Consider the following 15,679-nt stretch of genomic DNA (forward strand, 5'->3'; position numbering starts at 1 on the left):
ATTTGTAATAACAGCTGTTTATGTTAGTCTCTTGGTCGCTGTTAAGTTAATGTCCACATTATGTTATGCGTATGCTAAGCCTTGCATGGCTAGCAATAAAGCACTTGAAAATTGGAAGTCGATTTGTGCAGTTTACTTTCTTTCGTTTCGGTGCTCTTCAGTGTACATAAGCCAGTGCGTTCGTGCATATAAGTACAAGTGTACTTATATACATATATCTTGGAGTTGATCGTCGCGACGAGGGACCCCTTCACTTTGCCTACCGGCAACTTTGCATGATCTGAGCGATCATTTTGGCGCCCCCGGGTGGACTCATCGTGGTGACTTGTTGGACACTGGACATTGGGTCTGGAGTCATTCCTGCCATCTGGTTGTGTATCTGGAGATTTGGTTGGACTTTCCTATTTGCGGTTGTTGGCGATGCAGTGCCCAATTCCACAGGGAAGTTATACACAGGTAACGAGTGCAAATTAAATAGCGGCCAAATCTGTCTGATTGGAATTGGCACATACATATGTACATCCATATGTTAATTGTCTATAAAGGCACATATGTATGTGATTGTATGCGTTCAATGCTTTCGCATGACTAGGCCGCAATTTACATGTTGGCATTCGATTTGTTTTACCATATACCATATACATACATGCAGTAAACTTTTAAATAAATAAAGTTGAATATACATTTGTTGGTACGTGAGTGCATAATTTTTCATTTGGTCATACATACATGCAAAGTTGCCAACATACATACATACATACATGTATATATACACACATATATAAATACCTATGTATATACATTTGTGCTTGTACATATGTACATATAGCTGCTGTACTTTGGACCTTTATTATACCAACGTACCGCAAGAATTTGAAAGCGCCAAAGTTAGAGTTCAGCGCGCCTTTCTTCTGTGCCGTTTGATTTCGGATTCTGCCTTTTGCGCTCTCTTCGTTATTACCGCACTGGTCTAGCAACTGCAAGCTAGAGACAATTTCGCTTGCTTGTGCATTGTTGTTGCTGGACTAATTGCTAATTGTGCTGTGGTTCTTGTTGTTCTAATTGTTCTTTGCGCTGCTTGCGTTGCTTGCAAGTTCAGCCGTCGACGTGCGTCGCTCAGCTAGCGTCGACGTCATTCGTTTCCCTTACGGACATATTGTTGTTGCGTGGGTTCGCTGCTATCGTGCAGTGTGCATTTGTTCAACATTAAATCTAACAGCTGCGCGTCTCTCGCCTCTGTTATTTGTCAGCTGCTGTTAACATAGTTGCGTACATACATAGGTTTATACGTGCGTACAGTGCTGGCCACAACTGTAGACATTACATTTATTTATCATACAAAGTTAAAACTTTGCGCCTGCGCTTTCTTGCCAATAGTATACAGTGTATACATTTGTGTATATTTTTGTACATTGTGTATATTTTTCTGGACATAGTCCAATTATACATTTATACACTTTTAGTCTTGTGCAAACATTTAAAGACTCGCTACAAACATGCCATCAAAACGCAGCAAGCAAACTTACGGCAAGCTGTCGGATGATTTGGAGTCGAGCAAGTTCGATGCATTATTGCAATCACACAACAATGTTGTCAGAGATATAGAACGCATTAAAGATTCCGTGCAAAATGCCACTAAGCCCATTGAGTCTGTTGAAATGGAGTGCCGGTTGAAAATTTTAACCAGATATATTGACAGAGCGTTCAATCTGCAGGAAGAGTTGGATCAAATCGATCCGGCCTTAGCCTCAAGAGCAGATTTAGAAAATTTGTGCGTCACGACAGAAACGCTGCTCATGAGTAAAGGTGTTCGGCCTAAGCCTCATAGGGATAGCCTGGCAAACTCTACAATGTTTGGATCAGGTTGCCATAGCAAGCAGCTGCCGTCGATGAAACTCCCAAAATTCAGTGGCGATTATTCGGAGTACAAAAATTTCATTGGTCTGTTTGAAAACTTGGTTGACCATGACGCATCTCTGACGAACATAGAGAAATTTAATCACTTGCTTTCTTGTTTGGACAAAGAAGCGCTTGGCACAGTCAAAGCTTATCAAGTGACTGATGCCAATTATCCAAAGGCGCTAGCAGCATTAAAACGAGTGTATGACAATAGTTGCCTAATCGTTTTCGACAGCGTGTCCAAGCTGTTCGACTTGCCCAAAATGCAAGGGCCGTCTGCTTCATCTTTGCGTTCCCTAATAGATAATGTAAGGGCAATTTATGAATCGCTGTTGTCATTGGGTGATGAGAAGCAAATAGCGAACGTCATTCTCATACATTTGGTTATGGGTAAAGTTGACTCCATCACTCGATCCAAATGGGAAGAGGGCCTTGACTACAGTCAACTTCCATCTTGGGAAGAATGCGAGGCCACTCTTAATAAACGCTACCAGCATCTGTCTGCTGAGGAGGCATTGTCTGGCCGGCCTAAGAAGCCAAGTTCCGATGGGTCAAAAAGGAATGGTAAAACGGCGTTGGCAGTAGCACAGCCAAGTCAGCCATTGACCCCTAAGTGTCCGTTTTGTCAGTCGAATGACCACTACATACAAGTATGTCCTCAATTTTCAGCGATCGCTAGAGATGAGCGTTTTAAATTTGTGAAACGGGTCCAGTTGTGCATAAACTGTTTGCGAAAGGGTCATACGACTAAATCCTGCAAGTCTGGTTGTTGCAGAGTCTGTTCGAAGCCGCATCACACGCTCTTGCACAAGTACGAATGTAGTTCGAACATTTCGCAAGCTGCGGCTTCTAGTCACACGTTGGTAGCACAATCGGCAGTACCAACGCAAACGTCGGCGGTAAACCACGCCACGACAGTGACTGACCAAGTAATCTTAGCAACAGCAATTGTTAAGGTAATGGACCAGTCAGGTTCCTACCAATTAGCCAGGGCACTTTTAGACTCTGGTTCGCAGGTCAATTTTATGACCGAGGACTTGGCCAGAGTCCTAAAGCTTAAGAGGGAGCGCAAAGACATTTGTTTATTAGGCATAGGCAAACGAAAGTCTGAAGTACGTCATATCGTTCAAACTTCTATAGCTTCTCGAATTGACAAATTTGAGCTGACGGCAGAATTCGCAGTGTTAAATAACATTTCTTCGTACCAGCCTGAAAAACTGGTAGTAGACGTTGACGTGCCTAACGGTTGTGAATTGGCAGATCCGCAATTCCATCGGCCGCAACGCATAGATCTGCTACTTGGGGCAGATGCATTTTTTGATTTGCTACGATCAGGGCAAATAAAGGGTACCAGTGACTCGCCGGCTTTGCAATTTACGGCACTTGGCTGGATTGTAGCTGGCCGTTGCCGTTCTGCGGGGTCAACTGAGCTGCCGTCAACATCGCTCGTGAGCTTAAATCAAAGCTCTTCGTCAAATCCAGAATGTCAGGAACTAGATAGTCTCATCCGTAAATTCTGGGAGCTGGAAGAAGTTCCAAATTTGTCCGATCAGAGTTTGTACACCCCAGAACAAGTGCTTTGCGAGAAAACATTTCTCGAATCGGTCAATCGCTTACCCTCGGGCAGGCTGACTGTTTCGTTGCCATTCAAATCCAGTCCCAAAAGTCTCGGAAATTCGTATGAGACAGCCTTAAGGCGGTTTTTGGCTCTGGAAAGAAGAATGGCAAAGCAGCCTGATACACAGTCGATGTACGTTACCTTTATGAAAGAGTACATTTCGTTGGGCCATATGAGTGCCATTGAGAACAGTGTACCGAGAGAGCCGCATTATTTTATACCGTACCAATGCGTGCTAAGGCCACAAAGCACATCAACAAAGTTGAGAGTCGTTTTCGACGCGTCTAGCAAGACGTCGTCACAATTGTCTTTAAATGACATCCTGATGGTTGGTCCAACCATACAGCCATGTCTATACTCAACATTGTTGCGATTTCGACTGCATCCATTCGCCCTGTCGGCAGACATTGCAAAAATGTACCGACAAGTCGAAATCAACGAATCGCATCGCAATTTCCAACTTATTATTTGGAGAAGCAACTCCACTGAACCACTCCAATTGTATCGTTTAAACACGGTAACATACGGTACTGCTTCGGCACCTTTTTTGGCAATTCGTTGCTTAAAGTACCTGAGTGAGCTACATGCGGTTTCCCATCCATTGGCATCAAAGTCGCTGGCTAGCGATTTCTATGTAGATGATCTGCTATCTGGAGCAGACACAGTGGAAGAATTGCGAATGTTACGGAATGAGCTAGTTTCAGTGCTCGAATCATTCGGTTTCACCTTAACGAAATGGGCATCAAATTGTGAAACATTTAAAGCGTCGCCTTCTGACGAAATGGTGATCGGCCATCAGGAGGATACGAAGACGTTGGGGCTCATTTGGAGCCCGCGTGAAGACGCTTTTAAATATTCGATGTCGAACATGTCGGTAGACATTGCCCCCACCAAGCGCTCGATTTTATCGTTTATATCCAGGTTATACGACCCTCTTGGTTTACTTTGTCCGATTATCACTCGACCAAAAATTCTGATGCAAGAAATTTGGCTTCAAAAATCCGCCTGGGATGACCAAATTCCCGACCATTTACTGTCCGACTTGCAGTCAATTGCGCAGTCATTTTGTGAGATTGAAGCTATACGCATTCCCCGGTATGTCGGCGTCACCAAAGGCACAAAGTGTCAGGTTCATGGCTTTGCCGACGCATCGACAAGGGCTTATGGGTGCTGTATTTACCTGCGAATTGAGCGAGAGCACACAGTAACTGTGAATTTACTGACTGCAAAGTCGAAGGTAGCGCCTCTGAAGACAAAGTCGGTGCCGCGCTTAGAATTGTGCGCAGCACAGTTGCTAGCAAATTTGTGGGAGAAAGCTCGGCATCTTCTCCATGTGCCTGTTGACCAAATCGTATTTTGGTCTGATTCAGAGGTAGTCCTGCATTGGTTGCAAACTCATCCTTCACATTTGAATACATTTGTCGCCAATAGAGTTGCTACCATACAGGAATTGACATCAGACGCCACTTGGCGCCATGTACCGACTGCAGAAAATCCAGCTGACTTAACTTCGCGTGGTTGTACCACTGCAGAATTGATTGATTCACATTGGTTTGGTGGTCCAAAGTTTTTACAGAATGACCAGAACCTTTGGCCAACTAATTCTCACATTAAGTTGACCAAAGAGCAATCAGTGCTGGAAAAGCGGAAGAATGCGACGGTTCTCATCGCGGCCGATAATGCTTCAAATCCAATTTTGGATTTAATTGAAAGGTCGTCGTCGTACTTAAAAATTCTCCGCATAGTGTCGTACATGTTTCGATTTATAAACGGAAAGGGGTCAGGACACATATCGCTTGTGCCAACTTCGACTGAATTGCACTTCGCCTTTTTAGCTATTGTGCACGTGATCCAGCACACTGCTCTCGCAGCCGAAATTGTCAAATTAGACAAGTCGGTGATCCTGCAACCGTCGTACCAAAAGCTTAATCCATTTCTGAGTCCGTATCAGTATGGAAAGCGTACTTTGATGTTGGTACGAGTTGGCGGCCGTTTACTCAAAGCGCCGTTGCCCCACAATGCGAGATTCCCATTACTCATGCCAAAGGGATGGCGATTTGTTAATTTATATCTGCGATACTTGCACCTTACCAATTGCCATGCAGGCCCTCTTGGCTATTCTTCGCCAGAATACTTGGCTGGTAAACGCTAAGCAAGCGTGCAACGCAGTGGTTCGGCAGTGTGTGCATTGTTTTCGATACAAGCCAATACTAGCCAACCAAATAATGGGAAATTTACCTGCTGATCGGCTACATGGATGTAGGCCGTTTGAAGTCAGCGGAGTGGACTTTTGTGGTCCAATTCCTGTCACGCTGGGGATACGTGGCAGAGCGCCAGTTAAGATGTACGTTGCCGTCTTTGTTTGTTTTACGTCCAAAGCTGTGCACATTGATATCGTTTCTGACTTGACTGCTAATTCCTTTATAATGTGTTTATCCAGGTTTGTGGGTCGCCGTGGAGCAGTCAAGCGGCTATATTGCGACAATGCCACCAATTTTGTGGGTGCAGCGCGCTTGCTGGAGGAGTTTCGGGCCACTTTCATCAGGAACCAGGATGCCATCATGTCGTATGCTGCCACCAAGGGAATAACGTTCCAGTTTATTCCCCCTCGAGCGCCGCATTTCGGCGGCCTATGGGAAGCGGCGGTAAAGTCGGCAAAGGGGCTCCTCCTCAAGGCAATAGGAAGCGCCAAGCTGCGGCAGGACGAGCTAGCAACCGTACTGGTAGAGGTGGAGGCCATCCTCAATTCGCGGCCAATCGTGGTGGACGGAGCCAATCCCAACGACGGCGAGGCGATAACTCCAGCTCACCTACTCGTAGGCGGAACGCTCGTGCCGCTTCCAACCGGGTCAGGGCAGCCCGTGAGAGACGACAGGCTGACCTACTTGCAACGCTGGCAGCTGATCTCAGGCATCAAGCAGCGGTTTTGGGCAGACTGGTCAAAAGACTACCTGCTGAGCCTGCAGCAGCGCCAAAAGTGGGCAGTGGGTCGGCCAGATCTGGAAAACGGAACGATCGTACTCGTCCACGAGGACAACGCGCCGCCTCAGCAGTGGATGCTGGGAGTCGTCCAAGAGGCGATAAAAGGCGCAGATGGAAAAGTGCGCGTGGCGATAGTACGGACGAAGGCAGGAGAATTTAAGAGGGCAATTCATCGCTTGGCGCCTCTGCCAGTCGAGCTGTTTTGAAGCGAATCGCTTCAACGCGGCCGATGTATGGGCATTTCATGCCTATATACTTAAGTATAGATTTAAGTTTGTTGAAATAATCTGAATTGTAGATATAAGTTGTTTGAATTATCATTGAATTGTAGACTTAAGCCGTAAATATAAGTCATAAATGTTAATTTGTAATAACAGCTGTTTATGTTAGTCTCTTGGTCGCTGTTAAGTTAATGTCCACATTATGTTATGCGTATGCTAAGCCTTGCATGGCTAGCAATAAAGCACTTGAAAATTGGAAGTCGATTTGTGCAGTTTACTTTCTTTCGTTTCGGTGCTCTTCAGTGTACATAAGCCAGTGCGTTCGTGCATATAAGTACAAGTGTACTTATATACATATATCTTGGAGTTGATCGTCGCGACGAGGGACCCCTTCACTTTGCCTACCGGCAACTTTGCATGATCTGAGCGATCATTTACATTCCGACATAAAAGATGGCGCACCCTGTATAGAAATTAAGACAAGAGAACGCTACAGTCGAGCAAGCCCGACAGTGTAATACACTGTACCCAGGTAAACTTCCGTCACTGAGTTATATGCGCCCAAAGCAGCAGCAAAAAGAGGAAGAAGAAGAGCGAACTTGTTGCTGTAGTTTGGGGGGTTGCACTGGAGAGAATTTGTTTCGCTAATAACTTTTCTTAGAATTGACCGAATTGAATAAAATAATTAAACAACAGTAGATAATTGTATATAAATTACTAGCAGGTATTGCCCGTCTTAACCCGGCTCAATATAATGTTTCCAATTGTATTTATTTTGTGTGTACATAACCTACCTATATGTTTTCACCTTATAAGTTACCGGTAGGAAGTAAGGTATTTAAATGAACATTTTCTGTTCTTGACAAAAAGTTGTTCAGTAGTCCGATACATTTTTGTTCTTGCCAAACTATTTCGTTAAACGAACATGACCCCTACAACTTATATTTTCTCGTTTTCTCGAGTTCCCCCTTTTGAGCTAGAATTTTCCAAAAGCCTTTCTTAGTGTGCTCCTACACTATGATGGATACTATGAAAGGATACTTGAGTCCAAATTTCATCTTTTACCGTTTGGGCTGTGCGTTGATCACCAATTAGTCAGGACAAACTGTTTTATACATAGAGATAACGTAACGTTTTAAGATAGACTATGTGCAAAAAAGGGGAATAATTATGAGGGTATATTCTAATTTTAAATTCACATTTGAGTCTTTTCGTGCCATATTGTCCATCTGTCCGCAATGCAAAGCAGAATATGCGTAGCTCCGTTATTCGGTTTCTGCTTTACTATCGCTTACGCAGTGGTTGCCTAGCGACGGTAACTGTGAACTTTTGGCGTTTTGCCTTTACAATTAACATTAAATGGTCAAAACGAAAGAAGAAGAGCTAGCCAATGACTTGCAGTTGTTGTTGTTTTAAGAGCATTATTTTATTTACAATTAAACAACTGTGTTCGATTGCCCAATTTATACATTAATACGAATGTACATACATGCTATATTCATACACTGGCATACATATGTATGTTTCTCTTTACTTTTTCAACCGTACGTAGAGAACCGCATACATAGACACGAACTGTAGCTTGTTGTGTGTGTGAGTGTGTGTATGTGATGTCCCCAACTATTTGATATTTGTTGTTGCGGCATAAAGTTACTAATGAAAACCATAATGCCAAATGCACTAAGCAAAGAAAAAACAAGATAGAACGCTACAGTCGAGCAAGCCCGACAGTAAAATAGCCTGTACTCTCCACAAAAAGGAAAAATTAAAAAAAAAAAAAATTTTTTTAAATTAAATTATTAAAAAAAATGAATGAATGATTTAATTAAAATTAATTGATTAAATTAAATTAGAATACATGTTTATGTTCAGTTTTAACAGCATACATTTACATCACGTACCTATGCGTGTTTATATGCGTGTATGTATGCAGCACAAAGTTGAACCAAAGCAGCAACAACAACAACAGCTGCGGGCAGCGCTGCTGACAGAGCTGCAGGCAGCGCATGAGCAGCCTTTCAACCTTTGGGTACAGGCTATAAAAATTACTTTTAAAAATGTTATATAATTTTCAATTAATTAACATTTCTTGCAAGATGAATGTACATACATACATATCTACATATGTACATACATAGATGTGCACATATGTATCGACATTCACACATTAGTGTCTCACATTTTGCTTTGGCTATTTCAATCGTTTGCACGCAACTACAGAAACAGCTGCTTGCATGTGTGTGTGTTTATACTTAGTTGCCCCAACTGTTTGATATTTTGTATTGTTTGTTCTGCCTGCTTTTGTAAAATGTATATTTTGAAAATCCTTGAATGCAAAGTTGTAGATTTAGTTACGTTGATTACATTACACAAATTTTAAATCGATCGGACTAAATTTATAACACAAACTTTTCATTTGAAATAGTGAATAAATATGAAAACCCCAATAATTCGGATTTTTCAAACAAACTTTGGAGCTCGAATTTTCCAAAATCCCTTCTTAGTGGGACCTATGAAAGGATACTTGAGTCCAAATTTCAGCTTCCTAGCCTTTACCTTTTGGGCTGTGCGTTGATCACCAATCAGTCAGTCAGGACAAACTGTTTTATATATATAGATGTGTGCAAAGTTTGGTTTAGGTAGCATTTGAAATGTGGACACTATTGATGAAATTAAAACAAAAAAAATGAACTCGTCCTTTCTCGGACCTAGGAGAATCTGGATGCCAACTTTGGTTATTCTAGCTTTTATAGTTTCTGAGATCCTTGCGTTCATCCAGACGAACAGACGGACGGACGGACATGTCTAGATCGATTTCTCTCGTCATGCTGATTCAGAATATATATACTTTATGGGGTCGGAGCACATTTACATACCAATTACATACTGTGTGAGCATATTTGCAGAAATATTGCAAAATTTGGTATCTCTAGCTTTTATAGTCTCTGAGATAGACAGGCAGACGGACGGACAGACAGACAGACATAGACATCGACTCGTCTTGTCGTGCTGATTATGAATATATATACTTTGTGGGGTCTGTCACGCCTCCTTCTGCCTGTTTCATTTTTCAGCTCCCGCAAACTTTATATATTCCTGTACATTTTATGTACAGAGTATCAAAAGCATTTAAGCCATCCCTTAATTCTAACAATTTAAAAAATATCCAAAACTACTACCACTTCTAACGCCTTAAACTCCAGCCCAGTATACCCTCTCTCTGATGACGACATCTTGATGTCTCTTTAGAGTTTAACTTGTCATACTATTTATAAGAAATTTAATTTTTTCATACATTTCCAAGATATGCTAAAAGTACTACAATGGAATTGTAATGGCTATGTTTATTAGCGGGGGACGTCCCTAGAGGACTGGTAGCGAATTGCAACACTTGTTGCTTGACGAGGTTAGCGGTGTGAGTTGAAGGACCCTTTGTCCTGAAAAACGGCACCTTGGTCCGCTGGGTTGTGCACTCACTTGTTGGGCGTTGTTGCAGCAGGATGTTCGCTCCTGCACGGCAATAAACGGGATGCGGTTGGACGCTGGTTGTAGAAAGACCTATAGTCTTGGTTGAGCAAAGTTGACCAGGCTGTGGAATTCAGCTTGATGGGCACGTTAAGCACTTATCGAAATGAAAGTCGCGCACTGTGGTTCTTACACTGAATTTTATTATGCCCGGCATGGGTCTATATAGTAATGAATTCCTTACAATTATGCTTAGGTGTCTACTTATTGAACTAATTTCTTACGAATGCTTATTTGGCTACTCATTGAACTAATTGACTATTGAACTGCTTAAATTCGACCTGGTTTGATTTGTTGTTCCGGGTTACATTCAGAAAATGTCAACCAAAAATTATTTAATTACAATAAACACATTTACACTCCAATTCAAACATTTCTAACCCCTTAACCATAGACTTTATTTAAACAAGTAAAAAAGCTAAAGTCGGGTGTCCCGACTTTGAAATACTCTGAACATATGTTTACAATAATTATAGAAAATAAAAAAAATTAAGAAAATTAAAAAAAAAAAATGTTGTCGATTTTACCTTTCTCGGTATTCGAGTAGGGTGTATAATTGCACATTTACATAGTAATTTCGTCTGTGTGAGTGTATATATGCCTATGCGCATCTATTCGTGTCTGTGTAAACATGTGTGCAGTCAACCAAAGCACCAGCATCAACAACAGCCGCGGGCAGCGCTTGAGCAGCGCTGCAGCAGCAAATATATTTATGGCTATAACTTCTTGTTAAATCTGTCTATCATAGTGAAACTTGGTATACGGGCACATAATAACTAACTGGAGGTATTTTGAATTACGGGAGTTAGAGAAAATCGCGATTTGCGATTTGCTGGGGAGAGGGGGGAGGGAGGGAAATTCCAAAAAAAACATTTTCTGCGTATTCACACTAGGTCTTATAGTCTCCGAGATATAGGCGATTATACGAATGGAAAATCGGGAAAACCCCCATAGGGGGGAAGTGGGGGGGGAATCAAAAAAATAAAACAAACTCGTATAGAATACACACATAAGGCATCTTTGTGCAAAATTTGGTGTCTCTATCTCTTATAGTCTCTGAGATCCAGGTGTTCATACGGACGGACAGACAGGGCTAGATCGACTCGTCTCGTCATGCTGATCAAGAATATATATACTTTGTGGGGTCTGCCACGCCTCCTTCTGCCTGTTACATTTTTCAGCTCCCGCAAACCTAATATACTTCTGTACATTTCATGTACAGAGTATAAAAATGCTTCACAAAGGTCATTAGGAGGAGATGCGCTGCTCATTCAAAACTGCATCCAACATCTATCTATCTATCCAAATGACTTCGATACTGTCGGAATTAATATTTCTTCCAAAGTAAAATTCAACATTATGTGCTCCTATATCCCACCGAACAAATCATTTTCCCTTGTTCAACGTCTGAACGATTTCCATAACCTATCTATTCCCTCTTTGATTACCGGAGACTTCAACAGTTGGCATCCTTTATTCACCATCTAGTAATAAAAAAGGCAACATCATATTTAAATTTCTTAGTGTTACCACCTTAATATTACTCAATAATGGTGGCGTAGTGGATAGCGCACGTGCACACCAAACAAGAGGTCGTGGGTTCGAGCCCCACTCATGGCGAGAGCATGACTCCCGAAATTTCTCCTCTCGATAAACTCTCCGGAATACATGCCTTCAACGTCGTGGTCATTTTAATAATAACCACAAAACATATCCATCCACGCTATCTGGATAACATCAACAGTAACCCCCCCAAGACGCCTCTCCCCGGCGGCGACAGGTGGCAGCCCCGCCACTGGGATAAGTCGCATCTGGCCAATCACCAGTTCGACTGACAATTCAATGATTACCGAAACTAATACAAGAGAAATAAATCCAAACGGCACCACTTCGATGACGACCATAGGCATCTCGAAACGGACAAGAATCGGACAATGGAACGTGAGAACAGGCTAGCACAATTTGAAGGAGAAATGGACAAGCTGCAGATAGCAATAGCGGGGATCAATGAGATGAGATGGAGTGGCAATGGGACGACAACAACATCAAACGGCAACTTAGTTCTGCATAGTGGCAACAGTGACGGCAGCAAATACGGGGTAGGAATCTTCGTGGCCAGGAGGATGAAGAAAACACTACTCTCCTGGACCCCCGTATCTGATAGACTCATCAAGGCCAGGTTTAGATGCAAAGCTAGACACATCACCATCGTGCAATGCTATGCCCCAACAGAAGACGCCAGTGACGACACCAAAGACGACTTCTACGCTGCTCTCACAACTACTCTCACGGAAATACACCGAGGTGACATCACCATTCTCATGGGTGACCTTAACGCGAAAATTGGTCCCAACAACAATCGACTACTGAGATCAGTCATGGGCCAACATGGAATCGGGACTCGTAATAACAATGGTGAAAGACTTACAGAACTTTGCCAGACATTCCAACTGGTCATTGGCGGCAGTTTATTCCCTCACAAAGATGTCCACAAATACACCTGGACATCTCCAAATGGGAATACACGCAACCAGATTGACCACATATGCATAAGCAGGAAATGGAGGCACTCGCTACTAGATGTACGGAACAAGCGGGGAGCATCGATAGACAGCGATCACGAACTGGTCGTAGGCGAACTTTCAATTAAGTTGAACCGGAAACGACCACGGATCGCGAACACCACAAGCCGACTGTTCCCCCTCAACCTTCACCTATTCGGCGACAACAACATCTCTGCAAGACTGGCATCTACATTACGAGCACACCTGTCACCGCAACAAAATCACCCCTGGGAACAAACATGCAGGACGCTGAGGATGACCTCAGAAGAGATTATTGGCACTAAACAATGCAGAAGAACCAATTGGATATCTGACAGGACATGGGACCTAATTAGAAGAGAAACAATCTCAAGGCTATAGCAGACCAAAACAGCCACAATCGTGATGAACATCGCAAACTGTGTAAAGCTGTAAAAAAGTCCGCCAGAAACGATAAGAGAGCTCTAATGGATAGATTTGCAAACGGTGCAGAACGAGCAGCCGGCGAAAACAACATGCGCTCACTATACCAGTTAGTAGCACGAATCTCTGGAAGCTACCAAAGGCAATCCAACCAGTAAGAGACACAAATGGAAACCTGCTGACCAATGATGAAGCCCAAATAGAGAGATGGCGTCAACACTTCATGAAGATCAGCAACACTGCCACACCAAGCAGTAGTGATGACTTCAGAGGTATTGCACCAACAAATGGGATACTGAGAATCTCGTCCGCACCACCATCAACCAGAGAAATTGGCAACGCAATAATGAAGCTGAAGCACAACAGGGCTGCTGGAGAAGACGGCATACCAGCCGAACTCCTCCAAGTTGACACCCAGCTGATGGCGGAAATACTGCATCCACACTTCGCTGGCATATGGGAGAGCGAACAGATTCCAATTACCTGGAAAAGCGGAATCATTGTAAAACTAGCCAAGAAAGGTGACCTTAGCGACTGTAACAACTGGAGAGGAATCACGCTGTTGAATACGAGCTATAAAGTTCTAGCCACACTACCGAACGAGCGTCTTCAGGAAAACATTGAGTCATCAATACGTGATGAATAGGCAGGATTCAGACCACACAGGAGTTGCGTAGACCAGGCAAACACACTACGCATAATTACCGAACAAGCTGTGGAATGGCGGGCCCCACTGTACCTCCTGTTCATCGATTTCAAGAAGGCCCTCGATTCAGTGGAAAGAGCGGCAATATGGGGCGCACTTGCAAGGAGAGGAGTACCGACCAAAATTATCGCCATAATTAAGGCGATGTATGATGATGCCAACCTGGCGGTCTTGCACAATGGAGAAACAAGTGCACCTTTTCAGACAAACACAGGAGTCAGGCAAGGCTGCCCTCTATCGCCACTGCTCTTCAACATCGTGGTAGACGAACTCATGAGGGAAATATGCAAGTCCAAGCGTGGCATCACGTGGAGCTTCAACAGACATCGTGAAGACTTGGACTATGCGGACGACATCTGTCTGATCTCTCACAGGCTCTGTGATATTCAATCCAAAACTGATGACCTCGTGGAGTTAGCCAGTCGAGTCGGGCTGGAAATAAACACGGCAAAAACAAAAGCGATGCGCTTCAATCACGCCAGCCAAGGAAATGTCAACATATGTGGGAACCCAATCGAGTTTGTTGATAACTTCCCATACCTCGGCACCATTATCTCCAAAAATGGTGGCGTAAATGAAGATGTGTCGAGCCGTCTTACCAAAGCCCGATCAGCATTCGGAAGACTGTATCGCATATGGAGAATCGGACAGTTAAGCAGAAAACCCAAACTCCGAATCTTTAATGCCTGCGTGAAATCCACATTACTGTATGGGAGCGAGACGTGGCTGACCACACAAAGAATGATCCAACAGCTGCAGGCATTTATAAACAAATGCCTCAGAATTATATGCGGGGTATTCTGGCTGAACAGAATATCAAACGCAGACCTGTGGAGCATGACTGGTGAATCTCCAATCCACCTCCAGATAAGGAAGAAGAAATGGATGTGGATTGGCCACGCACAGCATTGTAAGGATGGCGCTAGACTGGAACCCCCAAGGAAGCAGACGGGTCGGCAGACCTAAGATAATTTGGCGACGGACCACCCTTCAGGAATTATCCCATAACAACATCACATGGGACACAGCTAGACAGACGGCCAGAAATAGAGTTCGATGGAAAGTACTTGTAGAAGCCCTAAGCTCCCAAGTGGAGTAAAACAGGAATAAAAAAAAAATGGATCCCCCACACACTTTAGCACACACAACACGTTCACTCACATAGACCTCACATTTTAGCGAGGACTCTCCCATCTTAATCACACTATTTAACAACAACTATGCTCCAATAATAAAACCAAAATTTATTACCGACAAAGCCAACTGAAAGAAATTTGAAGAAGTGCCTTACAATTTTCGTATAGTCCATCCTACAAGAAGGTTAGGTTAGGTTGCGATGCCCGGGGTGATAGCGCTCACCCTCCCACTTAGGCCTATAAGGCCCACTGTGATGCCATATAATCTTTCTTAGTCTACCCTTAGCCACCCGGTGGTCTTTAGGAATCTAATTAGGCTCACGAACTCCATGTTGGTTGCTTCAGAGAGATCGTTTAGAAAGGGTTTCCCTAGGGTAAGTAGTCTACGCCTGCTTTGTGCCGGGCAGTAGCAGAGGAGGTGCTCTACGCTCTCTTCCTCCTCTTCGTCTCTGCAGCTTCTGCAGAAGTCATTATATGGGATTCCCTGTCTCGCAGCGTGCCTGCCAATCGGGCAATGACCCGTGAGCGCCCCCACTACCAATGAGATATCCGTTCGCTTTAGTTTTACAAGCTTATGCGTCCTACTTGCGTCAAGGACTGGCCAGGTGAGCTTAGCTCGAACACAT

The 15,679-nt window shown here is 43.5% G+C and overlaps 1 protein-coding gene across 1 annotated transcript; it reads left to right on the forward strand.

Moving 5' to 3' along the window:
* The first annotated feature begins 254 nt into the window (after positions 1–254).
* Positions 255–6,844, forward strand: LOC115630185. The gene is made up of 2 exons (XM_030526755.1): positions 255–456; positions 5,958–6,844. The coding sequence occupies exon 2, from the start codon at positions 6,079–6,081 to the stop codon at positions 6,703–6,705; it is 627 nt and encodes a 208-aa protein (XP_030382615.1). The 5' UTR covers positions 255–456; positions 5,958–6,078; the 3' UTR covers positions 6,706–6,844.
* The last annotated feature ends 8,835 nt before the right edge of the window (positions 6,845–15,679 follow it).

Source organism: Scaptodrosophila lebanonensis, unplaced genomic scaffold (genome assembly GCF_003285725.1).
Source record: "Scaptodrosophila lebanonensis strain 11010-0011.00,11010-0021.00 unplaced genomic scaffold, SlebRS2 tig00000341-arrow-arrow-pilon, whole genome shotgun sequence".
Lineage (NCBI taxonomy): Eukaryota > Metazoa > Arthropoda > Insecta > Diptera > Drosophilidae > Scaptodrosophila > Scaptodrosophila lebanonensis.

What these genes read in the sequence shown, in the direction of transcription:
- LOC115630185 (XM_030526755.1), top strand. Translation starts at nt 6,079, where the DNA reads ATGTCGTATGCTGCCACCAAGGGAATAACGTTCCAGTTTATTCCCCCT.